The sequence below is a fragment of the Salvia hispanica genome, chromosome 3, assembly GCF_029641045.1.
Source record: "Salvia hispanica isolate PSC_SH4W2 chromosome 3, Shi_PSC_v1, whole genome shotgun sequence".
Taxonomy (NCBI): domain Eukaryota; kingdom Viridiplantae; phylum Streptophyta; class Magnoliopsida; order Lamiales; family Lamiaceae; genus Salvia; species Salvia hispanica.
The window spans coordinates 46,878,396-46,903,405 of NC_142694.1; the positions used below are offsets into that span (position 1 = coordinate 46,878,396).

The 25,010-nt window shown below is 37.6% G+C and overlaps 4 protein-coding genes, 1 long non-coding RNA gene and 1 pseudogene across 7 annotated transcripts; 3 read left to right on the forward strand and 3 right to left on the reverse strand.

The window, feature by feature from the left end:
• Window positions 1-4,531: 4,531 nt before the first annotated feature.
• LOC125216312 (acyl-lipid (9-3)-desaturase pseudogene) lies at window positions 4,532-6,218 on the forward strand (annotated as a pseudogene).
• Window positions 6,219-7,280: 1,062 nt separating this feature from the next.
• Window positions 7,281-9,927, forward strand: SQD1 (sulfoquinovosyldiacylglycerol 1). The gene is made up of 3 exons (XM_048114740.2): window positions 7,281-7,430; window positions 8,048-9,125; window positions 9,411-9,927. Exons 2-3 carry the CDS (start codon window positions 8,082-8,084, stop codon window positions 9,810-9,812), a joined length of 1,446 nt encoding a protein of 481 aa, XP_047970697.1. The 5' UTR covers window positions 7,281-7,430; window positions 8,048-8,081; the 3' UTR covers window positions 9,813-9,927.
• On the reverse strand, window positions 9,919-12,007 carry LOC125213941 (putative uncharacterized protein YDL057W). Of its 2 annotated transcripts, none has more exons than XM_048114741.2 (7): window positions 11,810-12,007; window positions 11,276-11,394; window positions 11,088-11,170; window positions 10,880-11,001; window positions 10,464-10,628; window positions 10,283-10,376; window positions 9,919-10,208 (listed from the first exon to the last, which is right to left on the reverse strand). In XM_048114741.2, the coding sequence occupies exons 1-7, from the start codon at window positions 11,844-11,846 to the stop codon at window positions 10,016-10,018; spliced, it is 813 nt and encodes a 270-aa protein (XP_047970698.1). In that variant the 5' UTR covers window positions 11,847-12,007; the 3' UTR covers window positions 9,919-10,015. The 2 variants fall into 2 exon arrangements, with proteins under 2 accessions (XP_047970698.1, XP_047970699.1); XM_048114742.2 differs by having other exon boundaries at window positions 11,806-12,006.
• Window positions 12,008-12,208: 201 nt separating this feature from the next.
• LOC148930958 (uncharacterized) lies at window positions 12,209-14,436 on the forward strand. Of its 2 annotated transcripts, none has more exons than XR_016136598.1 (4): window positions 12,209-12,383; window positions 12,645-12,739; window positions 12,832-13,184; window positions 13,375-14,436. It is a non-coding gene; the product is annotated as an uncharacterized LOC148930958 (long non-coding RNA). The 2 variants fall into 2 exon arrangements; XR_016136597.1 differs by having other exon boundaries at window positions 12,211-12,383; window positions 12,681-12,739.
• A 268-nt stretch (window positions 14,437-14,704) lies between these two features.
• LOC148930959 (uncharacterized) lies at window positions 14,705-18,377 on the reverse strand. The gene is made up of 4 exons (XM_089066665.1): window positions 18,296-18,377; window positions 16,958-17,191; window positions 15,163-15,281; window positions 14,705-15,070 (listed from the first exon to the last, which is right to left on the reverse strand). Exons 1-4 carry the CDS (start codon window positions 18,375-18,377, stop codon window positions 14,705-14,707), a joined length of 801 nt encoding a protein of 266 aa, XP_088922791.1.
• A 2,618-nt stretch (window positions 18,378-20,995) lies between these two features.
• Window positions 20,996-21,911, reverse strand: LOC148930960 (uncharacterized). Its single transcript, XM_089066666.1, has 3 exons — window positions 21,896-21,911; window positions 21,427-21,467; window positions 20,996-21,385 (listed from the first exon to the last, which is right to left on the reverse strand). The coding sequence occupies exons 1-3, from the start codon at window positions 21,909-21,911 to the stop codon at window positions 20,996-20,998; spliced, it is 447 nt and encodes a 148-aa protein (XP_088922792.1).
• Window positions 21,912-25,010: the final 3,099 nt, after the last annotated feature.

Sequence of the window (25,010 nt, forward strand, 5' to 3'; positions counted from 1 at the left end):
TATTTTTTTAATGGGTAAATGAATTATTTTTTAATGTTTTATTTTTATTTTTGTGGTAGGTGGGTCAAAAATACAATGAGGGACTTAATTAGCGCATTCGTGAGTTTAGGGACAACTATAAGTGTGTGTGTATGTGTTCGTGCGTGCATGTTTAATTAAGGGGTTGAGCTCGATGCTGCAGCCTTAGGCATGCAACAACTCATGCAAATATGTATCGAATCACACTTTTACTGTGGCTAATGACGATTAATACGTGACAGCGTTGTTTTATAATTAATTAATTTAAATTCTAATCTATAAATGAAATTGAATTATGCATAGGATGGGTAGGATTAACTATTCATTTTTAAATCATGCATTCCTTTTCATTTTGTTTTCGAATTGATTGTTGTTTTTTTAGACTTTAAATTATGTAAAACTTTTTTATGATTTAATTATGCAATTTTAGTTGAATTTTAAATTGTTTTAAAATTTAATTAGTTATGTATTTTTTCGAAATTTAAGTTATACTATAACTTTTAAATTATATAATTTGTAGTTGAAGTAATGAAATTATGAATTTTGTTTTCTTCACAAATTTTAACTGTAATATATATAGCTATAAAAAAAATGTAAATATGAAAAGTATAATTGAAGAAAAATGAAGTGTTTTTACATATAAATTGAGCTATGGGTGACATAGTATGTGAATACTGAGGAGTAATATAGTATTTAAAAATTACTTGATGCCTAGAATACAACCTCTACTAAGTTCTAGAAACGCCAACGGGCCAAAACCATTTGTCTTCATATATTACCTGCGGTGGGTGCCTGCGATGAGGCCGTAGCAGCTGTGGACTGGGCCTTATTTGTACCACAATTTTGCTTCATCATGTCCTTCATTTTGTTTTTTTTTTTCTATATTTAGTGACATAAAGTTTTAATAACTATTTTAATATTATCAGTTTCGATTGATTTTATAATGTTTAATAGTATATCCTAACGGAGTCCATTTATTCATACATTTACCTCATTACAATCTAAAATATGTTGATCATCTGTGAGCTTTAGCTACAACTTCTTTTAGCAAAACAGAATGACATTTATATGTGCCATGTTGATCAAAATAATTAGGCTTCCTGGCCCATTACTGGTCATTTATCGGAAAGATTATTGGCCCAATATAGGACGGGCATAGTATTAATTAATCACTATCTAAAATATAATTTCACATACATAAAAAAATAGTTTATTTTACTGACTGTAAAAAATTTGAAATTAAATAATGAGAACTACCGATTCGAGCCAGTCCTATTAGATTCCAAATTATTCAATTTAGATTTTTTCAAGTTATAAATTTTCAATCCTGATCCTATTATATGGTTTCGGATTGACATCTCTAATTGAAAATAAATGTTTCATACATAAATATAAATATTTTATCTCCTAAAATGCCTCTGTAGAATTGAATACTCTTATTTACACTCCTATGTTACTTAGATCTTTATTCTAACAAATCATGTATAATGAGAGTGTCTGGTATATAAAAACATATAAAAGACATATTTCTGGATTAGAAATACTTACAAAAGAATAGTTACATGACCACAAGGAAAAATAAAAGGTTTAGAAAAAAAGAAAAGAAAAAACAGTAAGAGAAAATATAGATATTTTGTGGTATCTGAAAAAAGCATATGCATGTGCATATTCTTGTAACCAGACAAGATTTGGGCAAGTGGACCATTGTCCAGATTTACATATGTTTATTAATATAATATCAAACATTATTTTAGATTTTCCAATGATGAATATTTGCATTCTATATGATATAGTAGTATAATATTAATATCCCAAATCTGCCCCCTTATCTTCGTTTATTTCTCACCTACCAATGCGATTTGGGGTTATATGCTTAAGCACGTGGCCCTTTTTCCAAAATTGATATTTCATAAATTATTAATTATATTTATTGGGACTAATATAAATGTTTTTTAAATTTTGGGAATATTACAATTGCTGTACAAATACACCACTTGCCACTTCCTTGTTTTGGCTATATTTGTTATGAAGATTATGTAAATCATTATGTCAGATAATTCATATACTTGATTTTAGAGTTTAACAAAATATTCACTTTGTAGTTTTTCAGAATATAAATATTGACGTTTGCTAGGAGTATTTTATTAGCATCAAGTTATGAAAAGCGAAATTAAGCGCATTTTCCCCACAAATATTAGTATACGTATTTAGAAACCAGAATTAGGAAAATTAAATTGAACGTATAAGTCCCACTATCAATTAAATGGTTGTTCAATTGTCATGTTTATTGATGATTAAATAAAATGTTTAATTTTATGTTATGTTTAGTTGTTTTTTTAGAGTTCAGTCTATGGCAATTATTATTATATCTTATGATAAATTATATTTTAACTTATGTTATTTTGCATCTAACTATTAATTTATCTAACAAATTAAAATAATGGAAAATTCAATGAAAAGTCAAACCTAGACTTCAGTCAAATTTAGAGATATGACATTTGGTCTCACAAAACTCAATCATTAAGTCACGGAGCACTACGGACACATGAATAATGTTCTTCTACTATTATTCTAAAATTGGCAATTAATAAAACAATAAATCTATGTGACCAAATTTTGTACAACCAAATTCTTATTTATTTGACAAAAAAATAGGTTTATTTATGAATTTAATTAAAATAGTAGATACATATATAGTACATGCAAAGTGCATAATATTGTGGTTATATATTTATGATTTTTTATAATTTTTTTTATTTTTTTAGAATTATATATGTAACTAGTGCCTACTTTAATTCAAATTTTAAAAATAATAGAAAGAAAATTCAAATATAAATATAAAAATGAGGTTAAAGGCTAATAAGTCTTTTTAACTTATCCACTTACTATATTTATAATTTTAATATATAATTAATACATCAAATTATTAATATAACTTTATTTTGGTTGTACAAAATTTGGTTGTTTATCATTACTCTGAATGAAAACTAAGTGCTACATTGGTGGATATTAAGTATCTCTAAAAGCAACTCCAAGGAGAGAAAGTAAATGAAAAAGGTATATCATCTTTATACATTCTTAAAAAGTGCAATATACCTTTCTAAAAATCAATTAACTCCAATGATAAAAGGTATATAGAAAGCTATATCATTTAAAAAATATAAAGTATTAGTACAAAAATATTAAAAAAACATAAACTGTAATACCTTCTCAAATACCTTCCCCCTTGGAGAATGATTTTTTATGAAAAGAAGGTAAATAAGGTGGTTATATGATTTTATGGAGAGATAAAGATACCTCTTCAAAATGGGAAAAAGTATAATACCTTCTCAAATAACTCTTCCCTTGGAGAATGTTTTTTCATGAAGAAAAAATAAATATGATAGTTATATTAGTTTACCTCTCCATTTATCTCTCCATTTGGAGATGCTCTAAGTGACTTATTTCACAATTTTTTTTTGTTACAATGATATAGACATATTGTATACGTCTTGTGAAGGTAAAAAACTATTATTGAATGATCTATTAACATTTTTTATCACACATAGTCTTCCCTTTTGAACTATAAAAAAGGAAATTGCAAATTAAAGAAAGCTTAGGGTGTGTATTTGGATTTTGGATCAAAATTTTGCTCAATCTGATTAAAAGATTTGAAATTTTACGAAAGAATTCAATATGATCCTAATTGCTCAAAAATATGAATTTGAAACTCCGAATTCAATCCGAAAAATCTGAAATTGTATAAAAATATACTCATATACCAAAAAAATTCAAAAGTTTGAAAATTCAATGCCAAAATCTGAAAATTCACAACCTTCGGCAATTAGAAGACCCTTCGAGCGAGATGCTAGTTTTAAGAAAGTAAAAAGAAAAGTGGACAGAAAAAAATGGTGGAATATGAGTCACATTTTTATATTACTAGTTTTATAATAAAATACCATGAGTAAAAAATAACTTAGTGGTATGTGGGGTTGCTCACCGTTTAAAATAAAAGTGAATTTGACACATAGTATGACAGACCGGAATGATAAACCACGACTTCTAATCGTGGAGTGAGGAAGTACCACATGGCACCGTTAGAATTGTTCAACACAAAAGTTATACGCGTGTAATATATTTTGAATTTTGGATTACTTTAGATTTTAAACTATCTATCTGATCAGATCAGATCCGATCCAAACATTGAAAAATCCAAATAAAAAATCTAAGCTGAATTTTAAGTTTTCAATTTAATATTGAATCAAATTTTCAGATTTTAAATATTCTACTAGCCTGTATTGAAAACGTATAGAAACTGGTCATGAATAATTGGATATCCTCTCCCAATAATAAAGGAAACAAGATATGGAGTAGCTCCACCCCTAAACACAAATCTCCATATTTGATCCCAAAACATTTGAATAAAATAAAATAAAAATATTTCCATACCACCACCTAATTAAATAAATAAATTTATTACAGCAAGATTCCAGTTAGCAACTCATCTCCCTCCCATTATATATACCTCCAAAACTGCACTCTCACTTTCTCTCTGTCTCTCTCAACCAATGGAGCTCAACACAGTAGAGAGATAAAAACCTCCATAGCAAACCATAGCAGAGAAGAGCAGAGCTCACCACTCTCCTCTTCTTCAAAACCCCACCTCCCAAAATCAAATCTTTTCAACAATGGCGGAAACCAAGAAATACATCAGCGCCGAGGAGCTCGCCAGCCACAACAAGCCCGGCGACCTCTGGATCTCAATCCAGGGCAAAATCTACGACGTCTCCGATTGGATCAAATCCCACCCCGGCGGCGACCTCCCCCTCCTCAACCTCGCCGGCCGCGACGCCACCGACGCATTCGTCGCCTACCACCCCGCCCACGCCTGGTCCCACCTCGCCCCCTTCCACAACCACCTCCACCTCCAAAACTACGTCGTTTCCGAAGTCTCCAAGGACTACCGCAAACTCGTCCACGAATTCACCAAATTAGGCCTCTTCGACAAGAAGGGCCACAACGTGCTCTTCTCCCTCACCGCCATCGCAATGCTCTTCTCCCTCTGCCTCTACGGCGTCGTCTTCTGCCACGGCGCCCTCCTCCACGCCCTCTGCGGCGGCGCCATGGGGTTTCTCTGGATCCAGAGCGGCTGGCTCGGCCACGACTCCGGCCATTACCAAATCATGCTCAACAGAAGCTCCAATCGATTCATCCAGGTCCTCTCCGGCAACTGCCTCGCCGGAATCAGCATCGCGTGGTGGAAGCGCAACCACAACGCGCACCACATTGCCTGCAACAGCCTCGACCACGATCCGGATCTTCAACACATGCCCTTCTTCGCCGTTTCCCCCAAATTCTTCAATTCAATTACCTCTCTATACTACAATCGGAAACTCGAATTCGACAAATTCGCCAGATTCTTAATCAGTAAGCAGCATTTCACCTATTATCCGGTGATGAGCTTAGCTCGATTGAATCTCTTCGCTCAATCCTTCTTCTTGCTCTCCTCCAACAAGGATGTCCCAAATCGGGTGCAGGAAATTCTAGGGTTACTAACATTCTGGATTTGGTATCCTTTGCTAGTCTCATTTCTCCCCAATTGGAAGGAGAAATTGATGTTTGTTGCTTGCAGTTTTGTAGTTACAAGCATTCAGCATGTTCAATTCACATTGAATCATTTCTCTGCAAATGTGTATGTTGGACTGCCGAAGGGGAATGATTGGTTCGAGAAGCAGACGTATGGCACGCTGAACATCAGCTGCCCGCCGTGGATGGATTGGTTCCACGGCGGCCTGCAGTTCCAAATCGAGCACCACTTGTTCCCGCGCCTGCCACGGAGCCAGCTCCGTGGGGTGGCGCCCTTTGTGAAGGAGCTGTGCAAGAAGCACGGCTTGCCCTACAACTGCGCCACGTTCTGGGGCGCGAATGTGATGACGCTGAGGACGCTGAGGGCGGCCGCGATGCAGGCCAGGGACTATAGCAAGCCGGCCCCGAGGAATTTGGTGTGGGAGGCTGTGAACTCTATTGGTTAGGGTTAGGTTTATTGTTATTATTTTTTTGCTTTGGTTGTGTTTTGAAGTATTCATCTTGTTGAGAGGCTAAAAGGCATCATTTTGATTGTGGTGTTTGGTGTCTCTTTGGATGCAAGGAGAAATCATATCTTTGTTTTTTGTTTTTGCTTTAACATGTTTTGGTTATCAACTAAATCTTGTTCTTGGTGATGGTTGTGGTCGTGATGGATTCATTTAAACCTTTAGCTACTTGTGTTGTGTTGATCAAGTAGCACCATATCATTAAAATGAACACATTTTTGGATCATTTTGAAATTGCAAACCAGGACTCCAATCGTGGACAGACTGAAATGACAAATCGAGACTCGTAATCGCGGACGGAAGACATATAATTTTTGGATATTTTGAAATAACTATGAAGTGATTTTAAGATACTCCTACAACATTTTATACACTTAAAAAGAGGTAGTATCAAAAAAGTTACACACTCACACACTAGATGACTAGATTACAAGAAAACAGAGCATCATGAGTTGGTACAAAGAAATGGGAATCTGTCGTCTCATACAGCCTGTCCCTCTTCCCATCATTCAACCACGCTCATCTTGTGTGCTAACAAAACTTAAACCAAAAAAATCATCAAATTTAGCAAAAAAAAAAAAAAAAACACTTTCATAGTTCTGATGCAATATCTAATGTACTTAATTAATTAATATTACTACCAACTTTGATCAAGACGTCAAATGAATTCAATTCGACAGAATCGGAATGTTATTATAATTTTGGTAGCTTAATTATATAGAATTTCCATTGACAATGTATCAGTACTACACCACTTACATTTGGAAAAAAAAAATTAATTGCATTAAAATTATACTCCACTTATAAGGCATTTTTGAGTGCGAATAGATACATGAAATTACTCACATTAATCAATTGTAAAGAAAAATCGTGTACCACATGATATTATTGTATATTGATCATCATTATTGTTACAATTTGTGAGAAACCGAATCAGCATAAAATTTATCATTATTAATGATCTCAAATTCAGTACAGATTTATGTCCAAGAAAATGAATGCCTATAAAAATAATTATGGAATGAAATTGGTCTACAATCCGACCCACATACATTAAACAGCTTAATGGGCCAACATTAAGCCCAAATATTGTGGCCCAATCACTACTAATAAATGGTTTACAAAATTCGAACCCAAATTTATATGCCATTTGGGGTCATATTAGAAATGTTTAATAACACAGGGGCTTTTCTGCAAAGATCATGAGAAATGAAGAATATCCCTATCGATTTCTTCTTTATGCTCCTGAAACTAAACTTATATGATAGCTAGTTAGCTATCAATCATCCAATTTATCAACATACTGAGAAATATTTTGACCATCAACATCTTCATATAGAGGTAGACCCTCTCCTTCAATTTATACTTGTGTTTGTGTATGTTTTTCTCATTGTTTTTTGAATGGGTTTTAGTTCATTAGCTCAAGATTGAGTCTTGATTAAATCTATCAGCTGCATATACTTGTATTCTGAGATGGATATTTACTTGAATTTGGCTTATTTTTGCGTTGATTGAGCTGCTGAAAGTTAACTATTTGGCTAATTTTTCTGAAACAGTTCATAGTAGTAAGTGATGAACAATTTCAATTGAATTTACGGTTTAGGGTTTATAATTAGTTCAGGTAGGCTCACAATTTTTGATTAATAACAACTTTTATTGATTTTTCCCCTTTTCCTGTCTAATTAAGCTCCTGCATATATAAGGCTGTTATTGTTGTTATTCTGCTTCAAATTGCCTCATCCCGTATAGATATGTAGCAGTTTTCGTATAATTCGCAGTCTCCGAGTCTTGAATGCCAAAATGTGGTTCTTAGTAGGAGGCGAAAGGCCAGTTTCTTGATCTTTAGATGTAAATAATTGTTGTTTGAGTAAGTATAATTCATGCTGTCACTTATGCTGTGTTCTATATACATCTAAGCACGCTTCGTTTGATGCTAATTCGTTGCATACGATATCCAGGTATAGATACGGTATTGGTCGAAGGTAGCATCTTATGGCGAATGCCGCTTTGGTTTCTTGCTCTTTGAACCTCTTGTCGGGCAGCAGGTCGTGCAGCAAGCCCTCGAGCCTTCTTAAACCCTCTGCCTTTGTTAGTTTGCAGGTTTCTCAATCACCATTCCGAAAGATTCATCTCAATGGCGATAAAAGGTTGCGAAAATATCATACTGTCTATGCAATGGCTGTCTCCATGGGGCAGGAAACGAGGACTCAGCCTGGATCAGGGTCCGATCACAGCTCCAACGAGGCTTCTAAGCCAAAGAAGGTCATGGTGATCGGGGGTGATGGCTATTGTGGCTGGGCTACTTCGTTGCATCTCTCGAACAAGAACTACGAGGTTGCTGTTGTGGACAATCTCGTCCGTAGGAGTTTTGATCACCAGCTAGGTCTTGATTCCCTCACTCCCATTGCGTCCATCCACAACCGGATCAGGCGTTGGAAGTCCCTGACGGGCAAAGACATCGGGCTCTACGTTGGAGACATATGCGACTTTGAGTTCTTGTCAGAGGCCTTCAAGTCGTTTGAGCCCGATGCTGTTGTCCACTTTGGGGAGCAGAGATCCGCTCCGTACTCCATGATTGATCGGTCGAGGGCCGTGTACACACAGCACAACAACGTGATAGGTACCCTAAATGTTCTCTTTGCCATAAAGGAATTCGGGGAGGATTGCCATCTCGTGAAGCTCGGGACCATGGGAGAGTATGGGACCCCGAACATAGACATTGAGGAGGGGTTCATCACGATCACACACAATGGGAGGACCGACACCCTGCCTTACCCGAAGCAGGCTAGCTCGTTCTACCATCTCAGCAAAGTGCACGACTCTCACAACATTGCGTTTACTTGTAAGGCATGGGGGATCAGAGCCACGGACCTGAACCAGGGGGTTGTCTATGGAGTGAAAACTGAGGAGACAGCCATGCACGAGGAGCTGTACAATAGGTTGGATTATGATGCGGTGTTTGGAACTGCGTTGAACCGGTTCTGCGTTCAGGCTGCAGTGGGTCACCCGCTTACCGTCTATGGCAAAGGAGGGCAGGTAAAATTGAACTCATTTATAGCTCTTGAGTTTGGTTTGGTTTGTGTTTGTTTAGTTGTTGAGGTTCTCGTCTCATATTACTCGGATATGTGAACACGAATGCTCGTCTCACTAGCACAATCGTTTGCATAGGTCTAGTTTATGTTTGTTGCAAACCGTTTCTTTGGTTTTTGATGTTTCTTGATAACAATGTGTTGTGTTGCTTCCAGCACCCTTTCTCGTTGCTTGTGGCATCTTTTTGTGTCTCGATTCAATGACTAACGTGTTCCATCTTGAAACGAACAGACCCGAGGATACCTCGATATACGAGACACGGTCCAATGCATCGAGCTTGCTATAGCAAACCCTGCCCAAAGGGGCGAGTTCCGGGTCTTCAACCAATTCACAGAACAATTCTCAGTGAACGAGCTCGCAGCCCTAGTCACAAAAGCAGGCAAGAAGCTCGGCCTCGACGTTCGGACGGTGTCTGTGCCTAACCCTAGGGTGGAGGCGGAGGAGCACTACTACAACGCCAAGCACACTAAGCTTGCAGAATTGGGACTCGAGCCCCATCTCCTATCGGACTCGCTCCTTGACTCGTTGCTCAATTTTGCAATCCAATACAAGGACCGGGTCGACTCCAAACAGATAATGCCGAGTGTCTCGTGGAGGAAAATCGGAGCCAAGCCGAAGACGGTCCCCGCGTAATCGAGCTTTCTTTGTTTGTATCACCTTTAGACGTAGAATGTGTGTTGTATCAATAACTATAGACAATATCATATCAAAAGGCTATTTAATATTCAATGTTACCCAATTGAGGAAACCTACCTATCAACTTTTTTCATTTCAAGACAATGTATGGATAGATTGTTTGAAACATCAAACGATGTAACGTTACATATAAGCAGAGATTAGAGCCGGGAGGATCGGAGACGTGTCAGCACGAAACGCAACACGATGTCGTTGAGCCGAGATTGATGCTTGGTGAATTCATGATCGGCTCCTTCAACTATACAAAGATTATGATTTTGAATGTTTTTGGCAAACTCCGATGCATCTTCCACCGGAACCTTTTCGTCTAATGTGCCGTGTATCGTTAGCACGCTGTAAAATCATCAAATTTAAGAATTCTTAAACATTGTGTTATATTCCCGACAGCAAATTGATGGCTTCCAAACCTGCAGTCTGGAGGGATAGATTGACACACAGCACGATTGTCCGTCTCCAGACGGTCCTTCAAGCTCGCCTCCATCACCCGATATTCAGTTTTCCCTACAGTGCGTGAGTACAAGAGCCACTATGTTATCACCCCAACACACAAAATAACAGGCGACAGAGAACCATTCAAACCCATATTACCTTTCCTGTTCTTCACGTCGATGAATCCACATTGCTTGATCTTTTCTTGGAAGTCTCTCCCCAAGCGACCTTCAATCCCTTGTCTCAGATCAAAGCGTCCGGCTATGTTGACGACTGTTTGAACGTCATGGTACTTTGAGGCATACAACAGAACAGCATTCCCTCCTATAAGTATCCAAAACCCCGTTGATCGCTAGATTATGACAATCAACGAAACAAAAGTGTGATGATAAAGATTATACTTCAAAACATTCTGTGATTTAGTCTCTGTTTCACATTACCTCAAGATCATATTTTGTGAGATTCTAGAGTAAGATTATTAGTCGCTAAAACGTACTCCTAATATCTAAGATCATCAACGAAGCACTGCAGCTTTAGAGCCGACAACACACCAAAAAACACAAGAAATCACATACCTTTACTATGCCCAACAACGGCCACTATGCAACGCTGCTCAGCCTTGAAATGCTTGACTACTGCATATAGATCCTCAGCCTCTCTACGGTAATTTCCATATTGGAACGAACCCTCACTTTCCCTAAACGACAAATCACAACAGAGATAAACGTGGACACAGGACGACTAAAAGAGGTGATACAGAAGCCCTAGTTTCCGAGCCTTTACCCATTGCCAGCAAAATCAAAGCGGAAGGCGCTGATCCCCTCTCTCTCGAAAGCAAAAGCAAGATTCACCATAGGAATCCGATCCTGCAGTTGGTAGAGAGAAACAACACGAAACAAAAATAGAAATAAGGCAACTTGAAAATGCTTATGCTCTAATTTGATCCACTAAATAGTTAAATGATCATACACCTTCGTGGACCGGAATCCATGGCATATAACTACGAGCTCACTCGACCCCGTCTCGTGCAGCATTCCGACTAGCTTCTCACCATGGCTGTTCTCTATAAACACTTTCCTTCTCTCCACCACTAGTACACACAATATGAGAGAGATACGGCAATCATAAGTAGTGGAAATCGAAACCCTTTTTTAAATTAGAAATTGAGAATGTGTTATTTCAACAAAAACTACAGTATAAATCACCAGTTTCCCCCAATTGCTCATCAAGTTTTAGGGTAAATTAGAAATTCAAAAATACAGATTTTAGAACTAAAACTAACACAGAAACTAAATAATCACAACCGATAGCAAAGAGAAAAAGTGATATCACAATCAGAAATTAAAATAAAAAATTCACTCTTCGAGTTCATCAGATTTTGTTCACTATCTCGATGCTAATTTCGCTATGACAGTCAATTTTATAAAATTGCTGAGCTGAATTCAGTAATTTCAAATAAAATTTTGTTTAGTTTTCTGATGTATGGAAGCAAAATACTGACCTACCTGGAGATTTGTGATGTTGACTCTGGTTCTCCGACATCGGAATCTGCTTTACTTTTCCGACTAATTTTAAAGGAGTTGAATAGTTATGTTTATGCTCATTTGATCGTTTACAACTTTCAACATGACATTTCGTATAGCACCTAAATTAATATACAAATGATAAAGTTCGAGGCATGATAAGGGCGCGTTTGATTGCCATGTTAGGAAGAGATGAGATCGGGTAGTAGTTATATATGGTTTTTCATGATATGGTCGATACAATATAAGATAGCTTATCTCAGTCAGCCATTTGATTGCCCTGATATATTTCATAAGATAGCTTATACTGTTTTTGTTTTGTCATATGAGAACTAATGATAAGAAGCCTCATTGTCATCTTTGCCCTCAACATATTTTAATATTTCCAAAATTTTCCTCGAAGACCTAATTCGTCCCTACCATATCCAGAAGAGCCGCCCAAAATTTTATTCCTGCGTCATTCACTTCCATATACCTCTGGACCAAAGGTAAGGTGCTGTAAAACAAGGGCAAATCAGCAAAAACCTTCCGCCAAACCTGACTGTGCCGTCGTCGGGTATGTACTTATTTACAACGCCATTCTTTCAAAGAATGTTATTCGATGTTTGTTGTCGATCTTTCTTTTGTGTTTATGGACTGATTTGATAATAGTTTGAACATAAATTTCATATATGACGTAGCCGTAGCTCCATTAATTAAACGGAATAATATGATACCCAAAAATTCAGTTGAGTTGTGGATGACAAAATTAGTTCGGCTGGGAATTATCATATCTATAATAATTATGGTACTGTAATTTTGTTGCCTGGGTTGATAGGATTTCTAATGCATTGAGTATCGCATTCGTCTATAGCTTCATTGATATGGCCTCACAACACATTGACGGTAGCGATGACGATGGAAGTCCAGAGGGTAAATGCCTATTTGTTTTATGTAGTTGTTACTCAGTTCGAAATAAAAAACATATATGGTAGTCAGTTTAATGTTGTCTTTTTCGGTGTTAGGTAGTAAGGATTTGGCTCCCAACAGGAACGCGCAAGCTGAGAGGTCGAGACGCATATGGTCGGTTCGTGAGGAAGAGATCCTAATGGAAACCCTGAAGGAGTTGATAGCTAAGGGATGGAAGTTCGACAATGGGTTTCGCAATGGTTACCTTGTTCGGGCGAGGGAGGCTATAAAGAGTGAATTTCCAACGACAGATATAATGCCACACCCGCATATCTACTCCAAAATAACCACTTGAAAGAGGAATTACGGATCTATTAAGATGATGCTTAGCCACAACGGCATAGGATTCAATTATGATGGAACGTACCAAATTGAGGCTGATGACGAGCAATTGGCGCTATTTTGTAAGGTATGTATTCTGATATCAGAAACCATGTTGCAAAATGATGTTTATCCAAATGCCGAATACAAGTTGATAATGACATGTTTGTACTGAAATGAGTCATAGCATGAATTTTCTTATTACCATCACTGAGTTAGCTGGACATACATATGCTTATCTAATTGTGGTTATGTGTGTTGTCAATGTTTGCGTCCAGAAAGACAAACATGCCATGTATATTCGTAATAAATCATGGCCTCAATACGAAGACTAGAAGGAAGTCTTTGGTAACGACCATGCTGATGACGAGCGGCGTGTAGATGTTGGTGCTGTTGTGGGGACAATTTATGGGAATACCGATGAGGTTCCAGCCGATGATGAGACATCCTACCACATGACTCTTGAAGATCTGTTTCCAGACGTGGTCTTCCCGGAAGGGGTCCTGCCGGAGATGATCGATGAGAGCCAATCTGCCACCGAGGGAGGAGTGCTTGGATCAGTTGCTGGTTTTGGTGTCAGTATAGGGGCAGTGGGGGGACAGGAATAGCGGTAGGGGCTGCATCTGGCTCCGGTTCTATGGCTGGGAAAAAAGCTACCAACAAAGTGACCAAGAAGCGAAAAGTAGAAGACAAGATGGACGGAGTTCTAACTCTCATGGGTCAGATACACACCGACACAAATGAGCGTTTGAAAGAGATCTCTAGTAGGATTGGTTATGAGTTCGATCTGAGCAACAAGAGGGCTGCGGTTTTTGATCAACTAAAAGGTATTCCTGGTTTATCTCTGAAACAAAACATCAGTTCTATGTTTCTAAGAAGCTTGTTAAAGAACCCGAACTTCTTGATCTGTTTCGGGGCTTGCCCGAAACTGCTCGTGCATCGTTTGTGTTTGATCTCTTGGAAATCGACGCACTGCTGACATGATAATCGGCATTACGATATGGTTGCTGGTCTTTTGTGTACTGTGGAGATTGAATTAGGTGTTTCCTTTTGCTTATTACTACCTCATTCAGTGTGAAATGGGATAACTATGCAGTGATATTATTTTGTAATTAGTTGGCGGTGCATTTACACAAGCAGGTAGTATATGCATCGACCCAACTATGGTCTTTTGTAGTCACTAAATTTTATATACTCCTTATGAACTCCGTGTGTACGAGGGATTTGTAGTCCTTGGGTAACTATCATTCTGCCCTCCCATGTATGAATTGTGGCTCTTAATTTATTTGTTTAAAGCCCTCATAGTATCCTATATTCTGTATTCATATTTTGGTTGCATATTTCATTCTGTGGTTGCATATTCTGTATGAATTTTGCTATGCTACTTGGCCTTTCTTATTCCATTCTATAGTAGTATTCATGTTTGGATATATTTCAACACTACAAACCGCCATATCAATCGACTCTAACAACATGAAATTAATAATTTAACTAACAAAACCACAAACATTAGACATAATTCAACGACATAGTTCGTACTACATTACTTCAATGACATACTGTAAACTTCGTAGTACATTACTTCAAAGGACTCCATGATGCACTCGACTAGCCTTTAGGTGAAGAGAACATAGTACTCCTCTCGGCGTTAAAACGTGGAGGAGACGATGAAGAATGAAGTCCAGTGAAGCTTGGAACTTCCGCCGCAAAAAGCATGCGCCCTACACCTTTGGTTGCCACCGGCATCGGTGAGGTGACTTCATCGGAGTTGGGTGGCGAAGAATTTGGCTGCACTCGTTTGGCTGCGTTCGGGACGTCGGAGTCCGAAAGCAATATAACCTCCACAGAATTATCCGATATTGTAATGACCTCTTGATGGATTTCGTCCTTCACGTTGTACAAGCCAAAGAAGCTCGCAAGAAGGTTGAAATCTGGCTCGTCGCGGTAGTAGCACGCAACAATCGAAGCATCCCTCTGATGAGAAACCAAAGTACAAATGGTGTTATTATAACTAATACAATAGTTCAAGTTGTGGCTATTGACTACATCATTGGACGTAGACAAACCTGGAAAATCACCTTCCACGTTGAGTCCGCGGCAGACACAATCCGGTCTTGAGGATTCCACTGAACTCCGTTAGTCTTGACCAATTTTTTGAAACGTCTTGATAGGCTAGTTTTCGTCACTCGGATTAGGTCACTTTTCGTACTTATTAGTTGGATATTTGCATGATAAGATGCTATTTTGGCAGGGAATTGAGCTTATGAATCGGAGGCATTTGTAGAAAGACATTTGTAGTGGAGTGATGCAAAAAGGAGGCAAAAAGTGCAAGAATTTGAAGAATATCAGAAAAATGGCAAACTGCCCAAGCTGTCAGCTTGGCCAAGCTGGACCCGATGGAAAAATGCATGAAGCCACTTGAGCACAATTGCAAGACTGCTTCCTTTTGCAACACGTGTCCACCTCCGTCTAAGGCATGAGAAAATGGAAATATCTTTTGTTAAATGAGAGATATGTAAAAAAATACTTAACTTAGCTTGGGACCAACTACCAAGAGACACTTTATCACTCTTTAGTTTAGTTTTAGTTTATTCTCTCTCTAGGAAACTTTCTCTCTTCCTTAAGAAGAGAGATTTCAACTTCAAGTCTGCCAAGATCTTTAATTCACCATCGGTTGAAGTAGTAGTAATTTAGTAGTAGTGTTTGCTTTCTCTTGTTAGCTTGTTTTTAACTTTGTAGTACTTTTGCTCCTTTCTAAATCTTAGTTGTTGTTGTTGTGGACTTGTTTTAAAGGCTCATTTCAAGTAGTAATTGCTCTGAGTGTTTATGTATTGAATGTGTTATAAAATTTAGTTCTTGTTTGATTTCCGGTTTAGCTTGTTGTTTAGTTCTAGTGTTGGTTAAGTTCTTGTTTAGTTAAAACCTTTTTCAAGCTTTTAAAATCAGTTTCTCTTCACCATGTTTAAGAGTTCTTGAAGCTTCTTTCTATCATGTTTAAGTGCTTTAATTTTCAGCTTTTCATTTGGTGTTTCCAATGCATGTTTAGGTAGTTTAATTGATGATTTTATGTTTCTCTTGCATTTTTAATTATGAAGCAGCCATCTACTCTCTTTCTTCTCCATATTTTCGTGCCTTATGATGTAGAATTAGGAGAGATATCAGCTTTTAGAAGTTAAGTGAAAGGACCATTAGTTGTAGGCTTTTATCCAATGGTTTTACACCTTAGGTAATAGAAGTTGGGAGACAACAAGTACATGATTCCTTTTCACTTTTGCCAGCTCTTTTAGTTTAGTTAATCCCTGCACTCAACCTTTATTTACATGTGATTTAGTTTGCCTTTTAGGAGTTAATTAATCTAGCCACTTTTAAGGGTCACTATGCTAGTTTCCTAGATTTTTTTAGGAGCCAACACTTAGTTTATTTTCCTTAGTCTTTTAACTTAGTTCATTTTTCTTTCTGAACTTAGGATGCTCATGCAAGTTGCTGCTCTCTTTTCATTTCCGAAATGTTCTTATTTTCGCCACTGCTAAGTTGCCCAGTTTACCAACTTGCCCAGTCTGCGTTCCAGTTTATATGTTTTCTTCTAATTGTATTTTATTTGCATGTTTAGTTCCCAATCTTAGCTTAAGTGTTATTCATATTTCGTAGTTCAGTTCCCACCCCCAATTTAAAGCGTGGCGGCATCGCCAAAACCTTTCTAAGTGTGGAAATACATAACGGATGCTACCGTTCCTCGTGGGTTCGACACCCTAACTTACCATATGCTAAGTAATAGTATTTTGGAAAGTGGGAGCTTATAAAGCTTGTTGAATAGGAAGGGACACGTGCAAACGACACGCGTGCAAAATCCCTACCCCTCACGTCTGTACCTAGACTTCAAAAATTTCACTCGAACTGCTATGTCAGTTGTTGTTAGATCAACCCCAAAGGGATGATTAAGCACTACAAGGACATTGCGGAGCACCTCTTCGGGAAAATTGGCATCCTCCCATTGACGGCCGCTCCGCAAGGTGATGAGTGTCGCAAGGAGCATTGCATCCATCTCTTGAGTCAATTTCCCTTTGTAGAAGAACAAATTGTGGATGGATTTTGAAGCTCATTATGTATAGGTTTTTATGATTTACGATGGATGATGGAAACTTGGTTGGGTGTGGTTGTTTCATTTTATACACAAATCTGTGTAGCATACTTCACATCCGAAATCATTTAAGTTTATGGTTGAGCAATAAATAAATCCTAGGTTGTCTATCTTATTTTCTTGTTGAACGACTGCCTTGCACAATGCGTAAAAGCATTACGGTTTATAAGAGTTGATGGAGTCAGTTGCATAAAATTTAATGGCACATACACAATTAATTTTTAAATAAATTTAAACTGAACGTATCTCTAATGCATTCATTTTGATAGTGGAAATATACGCGTCGTACAACTATACTCAGACCTCATTTATTTGGGAAAGAATAATCATGTTTAGTATTAGTCCATGAATTAAATTATAGATGACACGACGATTGAAGAGGTAATAAATTTTTTTTGACGCACATGTTTCACGATTACACTTTATAATCGGAACTGCTATTGCATAATGCTAATTTTAATTAATTATGATATAACATGAACATATTCACTTTATTAAACTCGGCCATAAAATAGCTTACAAAAATTAAAGCAAATGAACGACTTATACCCATCTATGTATGTCGTGGCTTGGTGTTGTGGGGGATTTCTAAAATTGGGCATTTTCAGCTTATATTAATGTATTTAACATCAGTATCCATGCCACAAGTTTAATTTATTCGAATCATAATACTAACAAATGCACAAAATTTGGTTGTGTTGTTACTTATTAAATTTCATTTGCATATTGAGTTTTTGCAAAGTAATACTCACCTATGTTTAATTATGGTAACATATCAATCCATTTTCAAAATAAATACTTCCATTTTAAATACATGGTTTGTATGAGAATCCATAATTTGATTTATACCATACATATATTTTTTTTAAAGTTTGATTAGAATACCGATTTTTAAGGGAACTCTTAAACGCTCAACCAATTTATAAGGAAAAATAATAATAACTAATTTTAAATACATGTTATTGTTGCAGTATGATTCGGTCAAATATATAATAATAACTCATTTATACAACTGGAATGGTGAGAATCTCCGTAACAAAATAAAAAAGGAATGCATATACTTCCAAAACCAACCGCTTCAATCTGATTGAATGACCTTCTGAAACAGCTGAATAGCAGAGTATGGCGTATGGTGTTCGCCATCTCAGCCACTGCATTAACATGACCAATATCTACCCCCCTTTGTCGCGTTTAAGAAGATGGAAGCCTTATTGCAGTGTTTGAGAAAATCAAATCTTTTCGGATACACATTAAAGACTGTGGTTGAGAGGTGTTAAATAGACGGTTCAAAATAATACAACCTCATCGAAATATCACCATATCTTCAGACTGTCTTCCTTCAACAATGGACAACAACGGAGCAATGGAGTACCTCAGGCTGCCTTCATTCATGAAGAAGTTTTCCAAAGATACTAGTTTGACTGAATTGGTAATGTTTTGTCGACTGGTTTGCCACTGACTAAACTGCTTGTTCGTTGTATTTGTAGCGCATTCCACCAGAATTTGTGGCTCTTCATGGAGATGATCTCCCTTTCGACTGCCGTCTAATCACGCCGCTAGGAAGGAGGAGGTGGTCAGTTCGTGTGTTGAAGATTGCGAGTGGTTGCCATTTCCACATCGGCTGGTCCGACTTTAGGATCTTCAACGAAATTGTTCACGATGATGTGCTTACATTCACGATGGTCGAAGCGGGCATATTTGATGTGAATCAAATTGTATTATGTTTACGCACTTTTTAAGATGAAAAATGGACTCATTTTGATATATTGTAGGACAAAAGACCAAACTATAAGAGATAAAGGAGAAAGAAAACATGGTTCGAATCTGAACAGTAATCATCCCTTGAAGATCAATTTCAAATTCTTCTATAACTCCACCATTGAATTCACCTTCGAAAGAGCTTCGCGTGGATACCTAGCACGCCTCAATCGGAGTCCGGATGAAGAAGATATGACTGTTTTACGAAAACTGCGCAGTGAAGTGAAAAAACGCCCGGCCGGGCGATGTCTGCCCTAAAAAACACCCGTCCGGGCAAAGTTGACTGGACCTATTTTTTCTGCCCAAACTATATAAAAAGCTAGGGCACGACTTCCTATGCAACTTTTGACGGCTGGAACGATTTTTGAGAGAGAATTGGAGCTTGGAAGCAACACTTGAAGAAGAAGAGCAAGATTGAAGCTTCATCCAACCAAGCCTTGTCCCCCATGGTATCTTTAGCTTGTTTCCTAGTTATTGTGACCACCATGGGTGGCTACAGCTTGGGATTACTCCTAATACGTAGTAGGGTTGTTGAACATGAACTTCTTTATTTGAATTTTTATGATTTCCTTTGCTTTTTAGTTCTTATCTTTGGTGATTATTCTTATCCTTGTTGAGTTAAGCATGTAAACTTAATTTGAAAATTGCCTTAAATTCTAATGTCTCTTTAACTTAGAATAAGGAGCAAACAAAGACAAGGAACATTCGAGTTAGAACCGATTAGGTGATAAACCGGGTGTGGATCCTTTGTGTTGAATTGTGTTAGAAGCTAATCCCGAGCTTACTATGCGACTGTAGGAGTGAGTAGAGCCTAGGAGACGTGATCAGCCTATCCTAGGTGTACAATTCCTCTATCAGTGATCAGCTGCGAGCGAGTGAAAAATCAACACGATCCCTAAAAGCATTGTTAAAATAATTAGGAAATAGAAGTCATGTGAAAAAAACAACCCGAACCAAATTAGGAGTAGTTCTTCCCCTTTATTGTGTTAATCTCAAGTTAACTTTCTCGATCTTTCTGTTTGAGTCGTTTGTCCAAACCTATAAAATTACAAATTTATTGCTTTTTAGTTAGATTTAATAGTTTTAGCAATTAATCTCCTCCTTGTGGGTTCGACACCTTTTACACTACATTGCGCGTCTGTATACTTGCAGAAGTAGTATTTTTAGGGATTTATAACTTGTTTTGCGTACTTAAATTGCACCCTACAAACTCATTGATCGCAATGATGTTCAGTTCTATGCGTGGTTTGATCGGCCATAAGGCATCGTTGGGTTGCCTCGTAGTAGTACCTATCTAATTTAATTATAGGTGGTGTTATGTATGATGCAGGGTGTTGTTCGAGTGATTATACTTTAACAAATTTTCAGGATCGATCGGCTTGTTAGTAAATTAGCTTGTTAGGTGGCTGTGTATGTGCTTCTCTTTTGTGATTATTTTGCTTCGAAAATCACATTCGGATTACTGGTGATTATGCTAGTTGTTATGGACTTGCTGGACTAATTTAGTATATCATGTTTCCTAATACACAATTGAAGTTAGCTGCATTTCTTTTACATTATGCAAACTGTGTTCTATTCATAAATGCAAAGAAAGGGTCAATCCCAAACATGACTTCACTAAATAGAAATGCATTCCTCTTTTTTTCCTCTGACATTCAACATTACAAAACATCTGAAATCATGTTCAATTTTAATGCATAACAAAATGATCTCCTTTATGATACATAATGAAGTCTATGCAAAGCCTCTAAAATAAACTCCACAAAGTCATTATATAAAAAAAATGAAGTCACTGCATTATGTAGAACAAAGTTTTACAGATAAAATAACCAGACTTCTTAATAAAGATTGCCTAAGTGAAAATTTGTCCTAAATAATAATAAATACCAACATAAGTAGCTTGAATTAACATAACAGAACTTTGAATCAAAAGGAAAATGCATCCAAGTTAAACAATATCAAACTATGGTAGCAATACATGACACAAAGGTATACAAAGGCACTCAAACTTGCCTATTATTTATGTAACCCCACATTGCAGTTGCAAGATCATCCCTTTTTTTCGTCCACAATGCAGATGGCTCAACACTGCTGATATTATCACCACCCAACAAAGGTTCGTTGTCAGTGTCGTCGTCGATATCAGCCTCATTATCCAGCTCAGCCTCGACGGGATCAACTACCATTTCACCTCGTATGTAATTATGTAGAAGAAAGCATGCGATTATCAACACGGTTTGAACAGCTATCATATAAAAGCTTGCTGAACGGAGGATACCCCATCGCATCTTAAGCACCGCGAATGATCTTTCGATGACATTCCTCGCTTTGGAGTGTTTAAGGTTGAACAGTTCTTCCGGTGTTTGGGATGCTTTCCTTCCGACGCCCCATTCCTGTAGATTGTATCAGACACCTTTGTACGGTATTAAGAAACCTTCAGCATTTGGGTATGCACTGTCACGGAGATATAGCAACCTGAGAAAAAACAATACATGTTGATGCAGTAAGTAAAGGGACTTCAATGATGAATTCAATGAACTGTGATGAATTCAATGAACTACGATGCAACATTTGTAACTATGATGAATTCAATGAACTGTGTAAACAACACCTTTAGGCACTTTTAGACCTAAGGGAATGCTGATAGCATCCCTTAAAATCCTCGAATCGGCTGCTGAGCCTTCCCACCCAGGAAGAAGGTAAATGAATCTGAGTTGTGGGTCACAAACAACCAATGTATTTGTGGTGATGTGACCTTTTCGATTTCGGTATCGGGAAAGTCACCAATTGGGACACGAACATTGATGTAAGTACCATCTAGATCACCTAGGCAACCCCGGCACCACATTACAAAGAACAACTGGATATACAAAATGTATGTAATCTTTTCAATGTCAATGTACCTTGAACCATTTCCATCTACGGTCAGTGCAAGCTTCATCAATTGGGTTGGGCTTCACCAAGAAAAGGCTATGCAACGTGAGAATTCCACGGAGTACAGTGTGTATGTATTTGGAAACGGTTTGAGATGATCGCATGAAATTATCCTACTATGCGGGATTTCTTGTGATGTGCTAGCACACATAGGAAAATAGCTACTTGTTCTTTTACAATAACTCGTTTTTGATCAATTAGTCCTACCCGATCACGGAGAATACGACATAGACGCCCAAAGGTGTTAAGTTGTCCACACAAGCCCTATCTGTCACACGCACTAGTCTATCCAGATGACGTACATGATCCGAGATAGAATCTAGAACCACAGACTGACCTAGTCGATCCCAACGTTTACGTTTGCGTTTTTGCGGGCAGAGCAATGTGATCATAAAAGATACAAGTAGCTAGTTAATTTGGTAGTTCCGTATAATCTCTTCTATTAGAAGTAGCACGGTGGTCAAGTCATTCTGTGTACAAGCAAACAATTCTTCAACCGAATGATTTCAAAAACAGTAATGCAAAATTGCCCCAACATTCATACAACACTCAAAACTAGGATGGAAACAAAATCTTGTCCAAGTGGTGAAAAAACACATCACGAATTGCACTAGAAACCAACAACAATGGTGCAGTTTACAAAATTAATATAGATAAAACACCTACACCGAATTCACACAAAGCCACGACATAGATGCAGCCCAACATACATGAAGATTGAACACAACATAGTCATCCAGTACCAAATATATCAGCGACAAACGAACCCATTTTTTGTCAATTGAAGTCAACAAACGACGATTGTGCATTGCTTATGTAAATCTGAAAAAATCACAGTGATGGACTCTAAGTCCCTTGTAAGGACGCCATACCTTTCGGCAATCCTCTTCGTTACCCATTGATAACCGACGCCGATGGAAGATGCCCAAATTTGTAATACGCAAAGACTCAGTCGCTGCAAAATTTTAGTAGCAAAAACCATCAAACAAACAAAAAAATGATTTGGGAATTATGCAATTCATCAAAAAATCAATCGACATAAATGGCTTACATCTGACCAATCGTCGAATTAAGCAACAAATCGCCTTCAATAAAAATTTTCGGCTTTACGAGTTGCTCATTTGCGTCGAAGCAGAAATACCACCAATTTGAATTACCGAGAATAAGGGGTTTTTTTAGACAATCACACAACTATCATGAAAGTTTCTCAATCGGGATCTATGGCATACAACCGTATCGGAGGGGAAAACCTAGTTAAGCTTATACCCAAAATCGTTTGTGGTATCTTAATTACAACCGGGTTGGTGGTTGTATACCGGGTCGTTGTATAAGACTGTCAGGGCAATCAAAGACGAGATACGCTCAGATAAGTGGCCTTATCGGACCCTATCATGGCAATCAAACGAACCCTAAGTGGATTTAGTTAAAATAATTTCGTAGATAACGAGATCTATATTATTATTAATATTTAATGATTGATCATAATAATAAGTTGTAACGAATTAATTATAAATAATAAGTTGGGAATAACTTTATATGGAAATGAACTATTTTTAGGAAGAATGAAAAGGAAAATGTCTTATTCGTTTATCTTTATAGGATGAAAGTGGTATTAGTAATTGATAATTCGTATTCTAAGCCTTGGTTATTGGTCAGTATGTCGTGAAATACATGTATTATCTGCAAAACAGTTGCTCAAGTGTGCAAGATTAAAGGATCCAAGTCAATGGGAGACGATTCTTGTGACGCAAGTGAAAAGGGCGCTAGAAGGGTGCAATACTGACCAGGATGCATGCCAGAGAAAAGGCTCGAGATGGAAAAGAAGGATAGCTGGGATGATCATTAACAAGGGCAAAAAGGTCAAAACGTGAAGGAAGTCTACCCTAAAAGCAAGGGCAAGCCTCCCTATAAAAGAAGCCACTTGGAGAGAGAGAGAAGAGTTGGTTCGAAAGAGTTCGGTTAGGAGTTCTAGCTCTCGGTCCTAAAAACACACTTAGTTAGAATTCTCTCTAGAAGATCAATCCTTCAGCATTGTCCAATCTCTCGTTCCTCGCCACAGCTATGGTCACTTGACGTCCAAGAGTCTGCCGGAGAAGTCATCGATCCATCGTTCCAACCAGTTGCCGTAGTAATATAGCAGTATAATCGCCCGGAGTGGCAAAAACAATCGTTACTCGCTTTCTAGTTTAATATTTACTTGTTTCGTCGTTGGTTTTATTGCAAACACTCATCGTTGTTGCCTTTAAGTACTTTGTGAAGTTCCGACGTTTAAATTATGAAGTTTCTATTTCGTATGTCGCTTTGGTTCGAGTTTGCTTCATTCTGCATAGGAAAATTAGATCTAGTTGTTGCTTTTAATTTCTAAGTTTTTTTACCTGGAGTTGTCGATCTGAAGTTGTAGTTATGTTTCAGTCTAATTTCGTGCATAAGTTTATGTTTTGCGCTGTGATCACTGCCTTGCATGTTAGTCAGTAGAAGTAAAATTGCAGTTTCACCGTCTATTTTAAGTTTGAGCATTTTAAATCAATGGATCTTGATTTTGAGGTTGTGAATCTGAGTTTAGTTATGGTGTTTGTGTTCATTTGATTTTTGTTAATGCTTGGTGAAGAAGAAAACGTCCAAATCAACTTTAGTTTGGACCACTTTACTTTTAAGTTACTTTTTGCTTTTGTTCTCTACTTTTCAGACGTACTATCCAGACCTGTCAGAGAGCCGCCCAGCCACCAGATATGCCTTGTAATCTAAATTTCCTCTTTTAGTAACTGTCTACTTTTCATATGCCTCTGAGACACCTTGTCCCCTATTTTCATGAACACTCCCACATGTCTGTTATTTTTACGCCTACTAGTCAGTAGAGTACCACCTTTACTTCTTGCCTAGGTAAAATCTCAACCCAAGCGTGGTAGCTAACCAAAAACACCCAGGAAAGTCACCGCAGTTATCCAAACGTGTCCATCCTTGTGGGATTCGACCCTTACCTCCACTATAATAATCAGTAGAAGTGGGTTGAGGAAACTTGTTTGAAGCCAGGTCCCGGTTGTCGTACCAACGACTCAGCTGGGTTGAGAATCTCTTCCTGATCAG

Bases quoted from the DNA above. Each gene is read 5' to 3' on its own strand.
- LOC148930960 (XM_089066666.1), bottom strand. The intron at 21,386-21,426 runs GTTTCTTAATAC...TACAATCTACAG, and splicing joins TGCATACCCAAATGCTGAAG to GAATGGGGCGTCGGAAGGAA.
- LOC148930959 (XM_089066665.1), bottom strand. From the start codon at position 18,377: ATGGCGAACACCATACGCCATACTCTGCTATTCAGCTGTTTCAGAAGG. The intron at 17,192-18,295 runs GTATATGCATTC...ATACATAATGAG, and splicing joins TGAAGCGGTTGGTTTTGGAA to CTTCAAAATCCATCCACAAT. The intron at 15,071-15,162 runs GTTTGTCTACGT...GTTTCTCATCAG, and splicing joins CGTGGAAGGTGATTTTCCAG to AGGGATGCTTCGATTGTTGC.
- LOC125213941 (XM_048114741.2), bottom strand. From the start codon at position 11,846: ATGTCGGAGAACCAGAGTCAACATCACAAATCTCCAG. The intron at 11,395-11,809 runs GTAGGTCAGTAT...TGTGTGTACTAG, and splicing joins TCAACATCACAAATCTCCAG to TGGTGGAGAGAAGGAAAGTG. The intron at 11,002-11,087 runs GTAAAGGCTCGG...TTTGTCGTTTAG, and splicing joins TTTGATTTTGCTGGCAATGG to GGAAAGTGAGGGTTCGTTCC.
- SQD1 (XM_048114740.2), top strand. From the start codon at position 8,082: ATGGCGAATGCCGCTTTGGTTTCTTGCTCTTTGAACCTCTTGTCGGGC. The intron at 9,126-9,410 runs GTAAAATTGAAC...TGAAACGAACAG, and splicing joins TCTATGGCAAAGGAGGGCAG to ACCCGAGGATACCTCGATAT.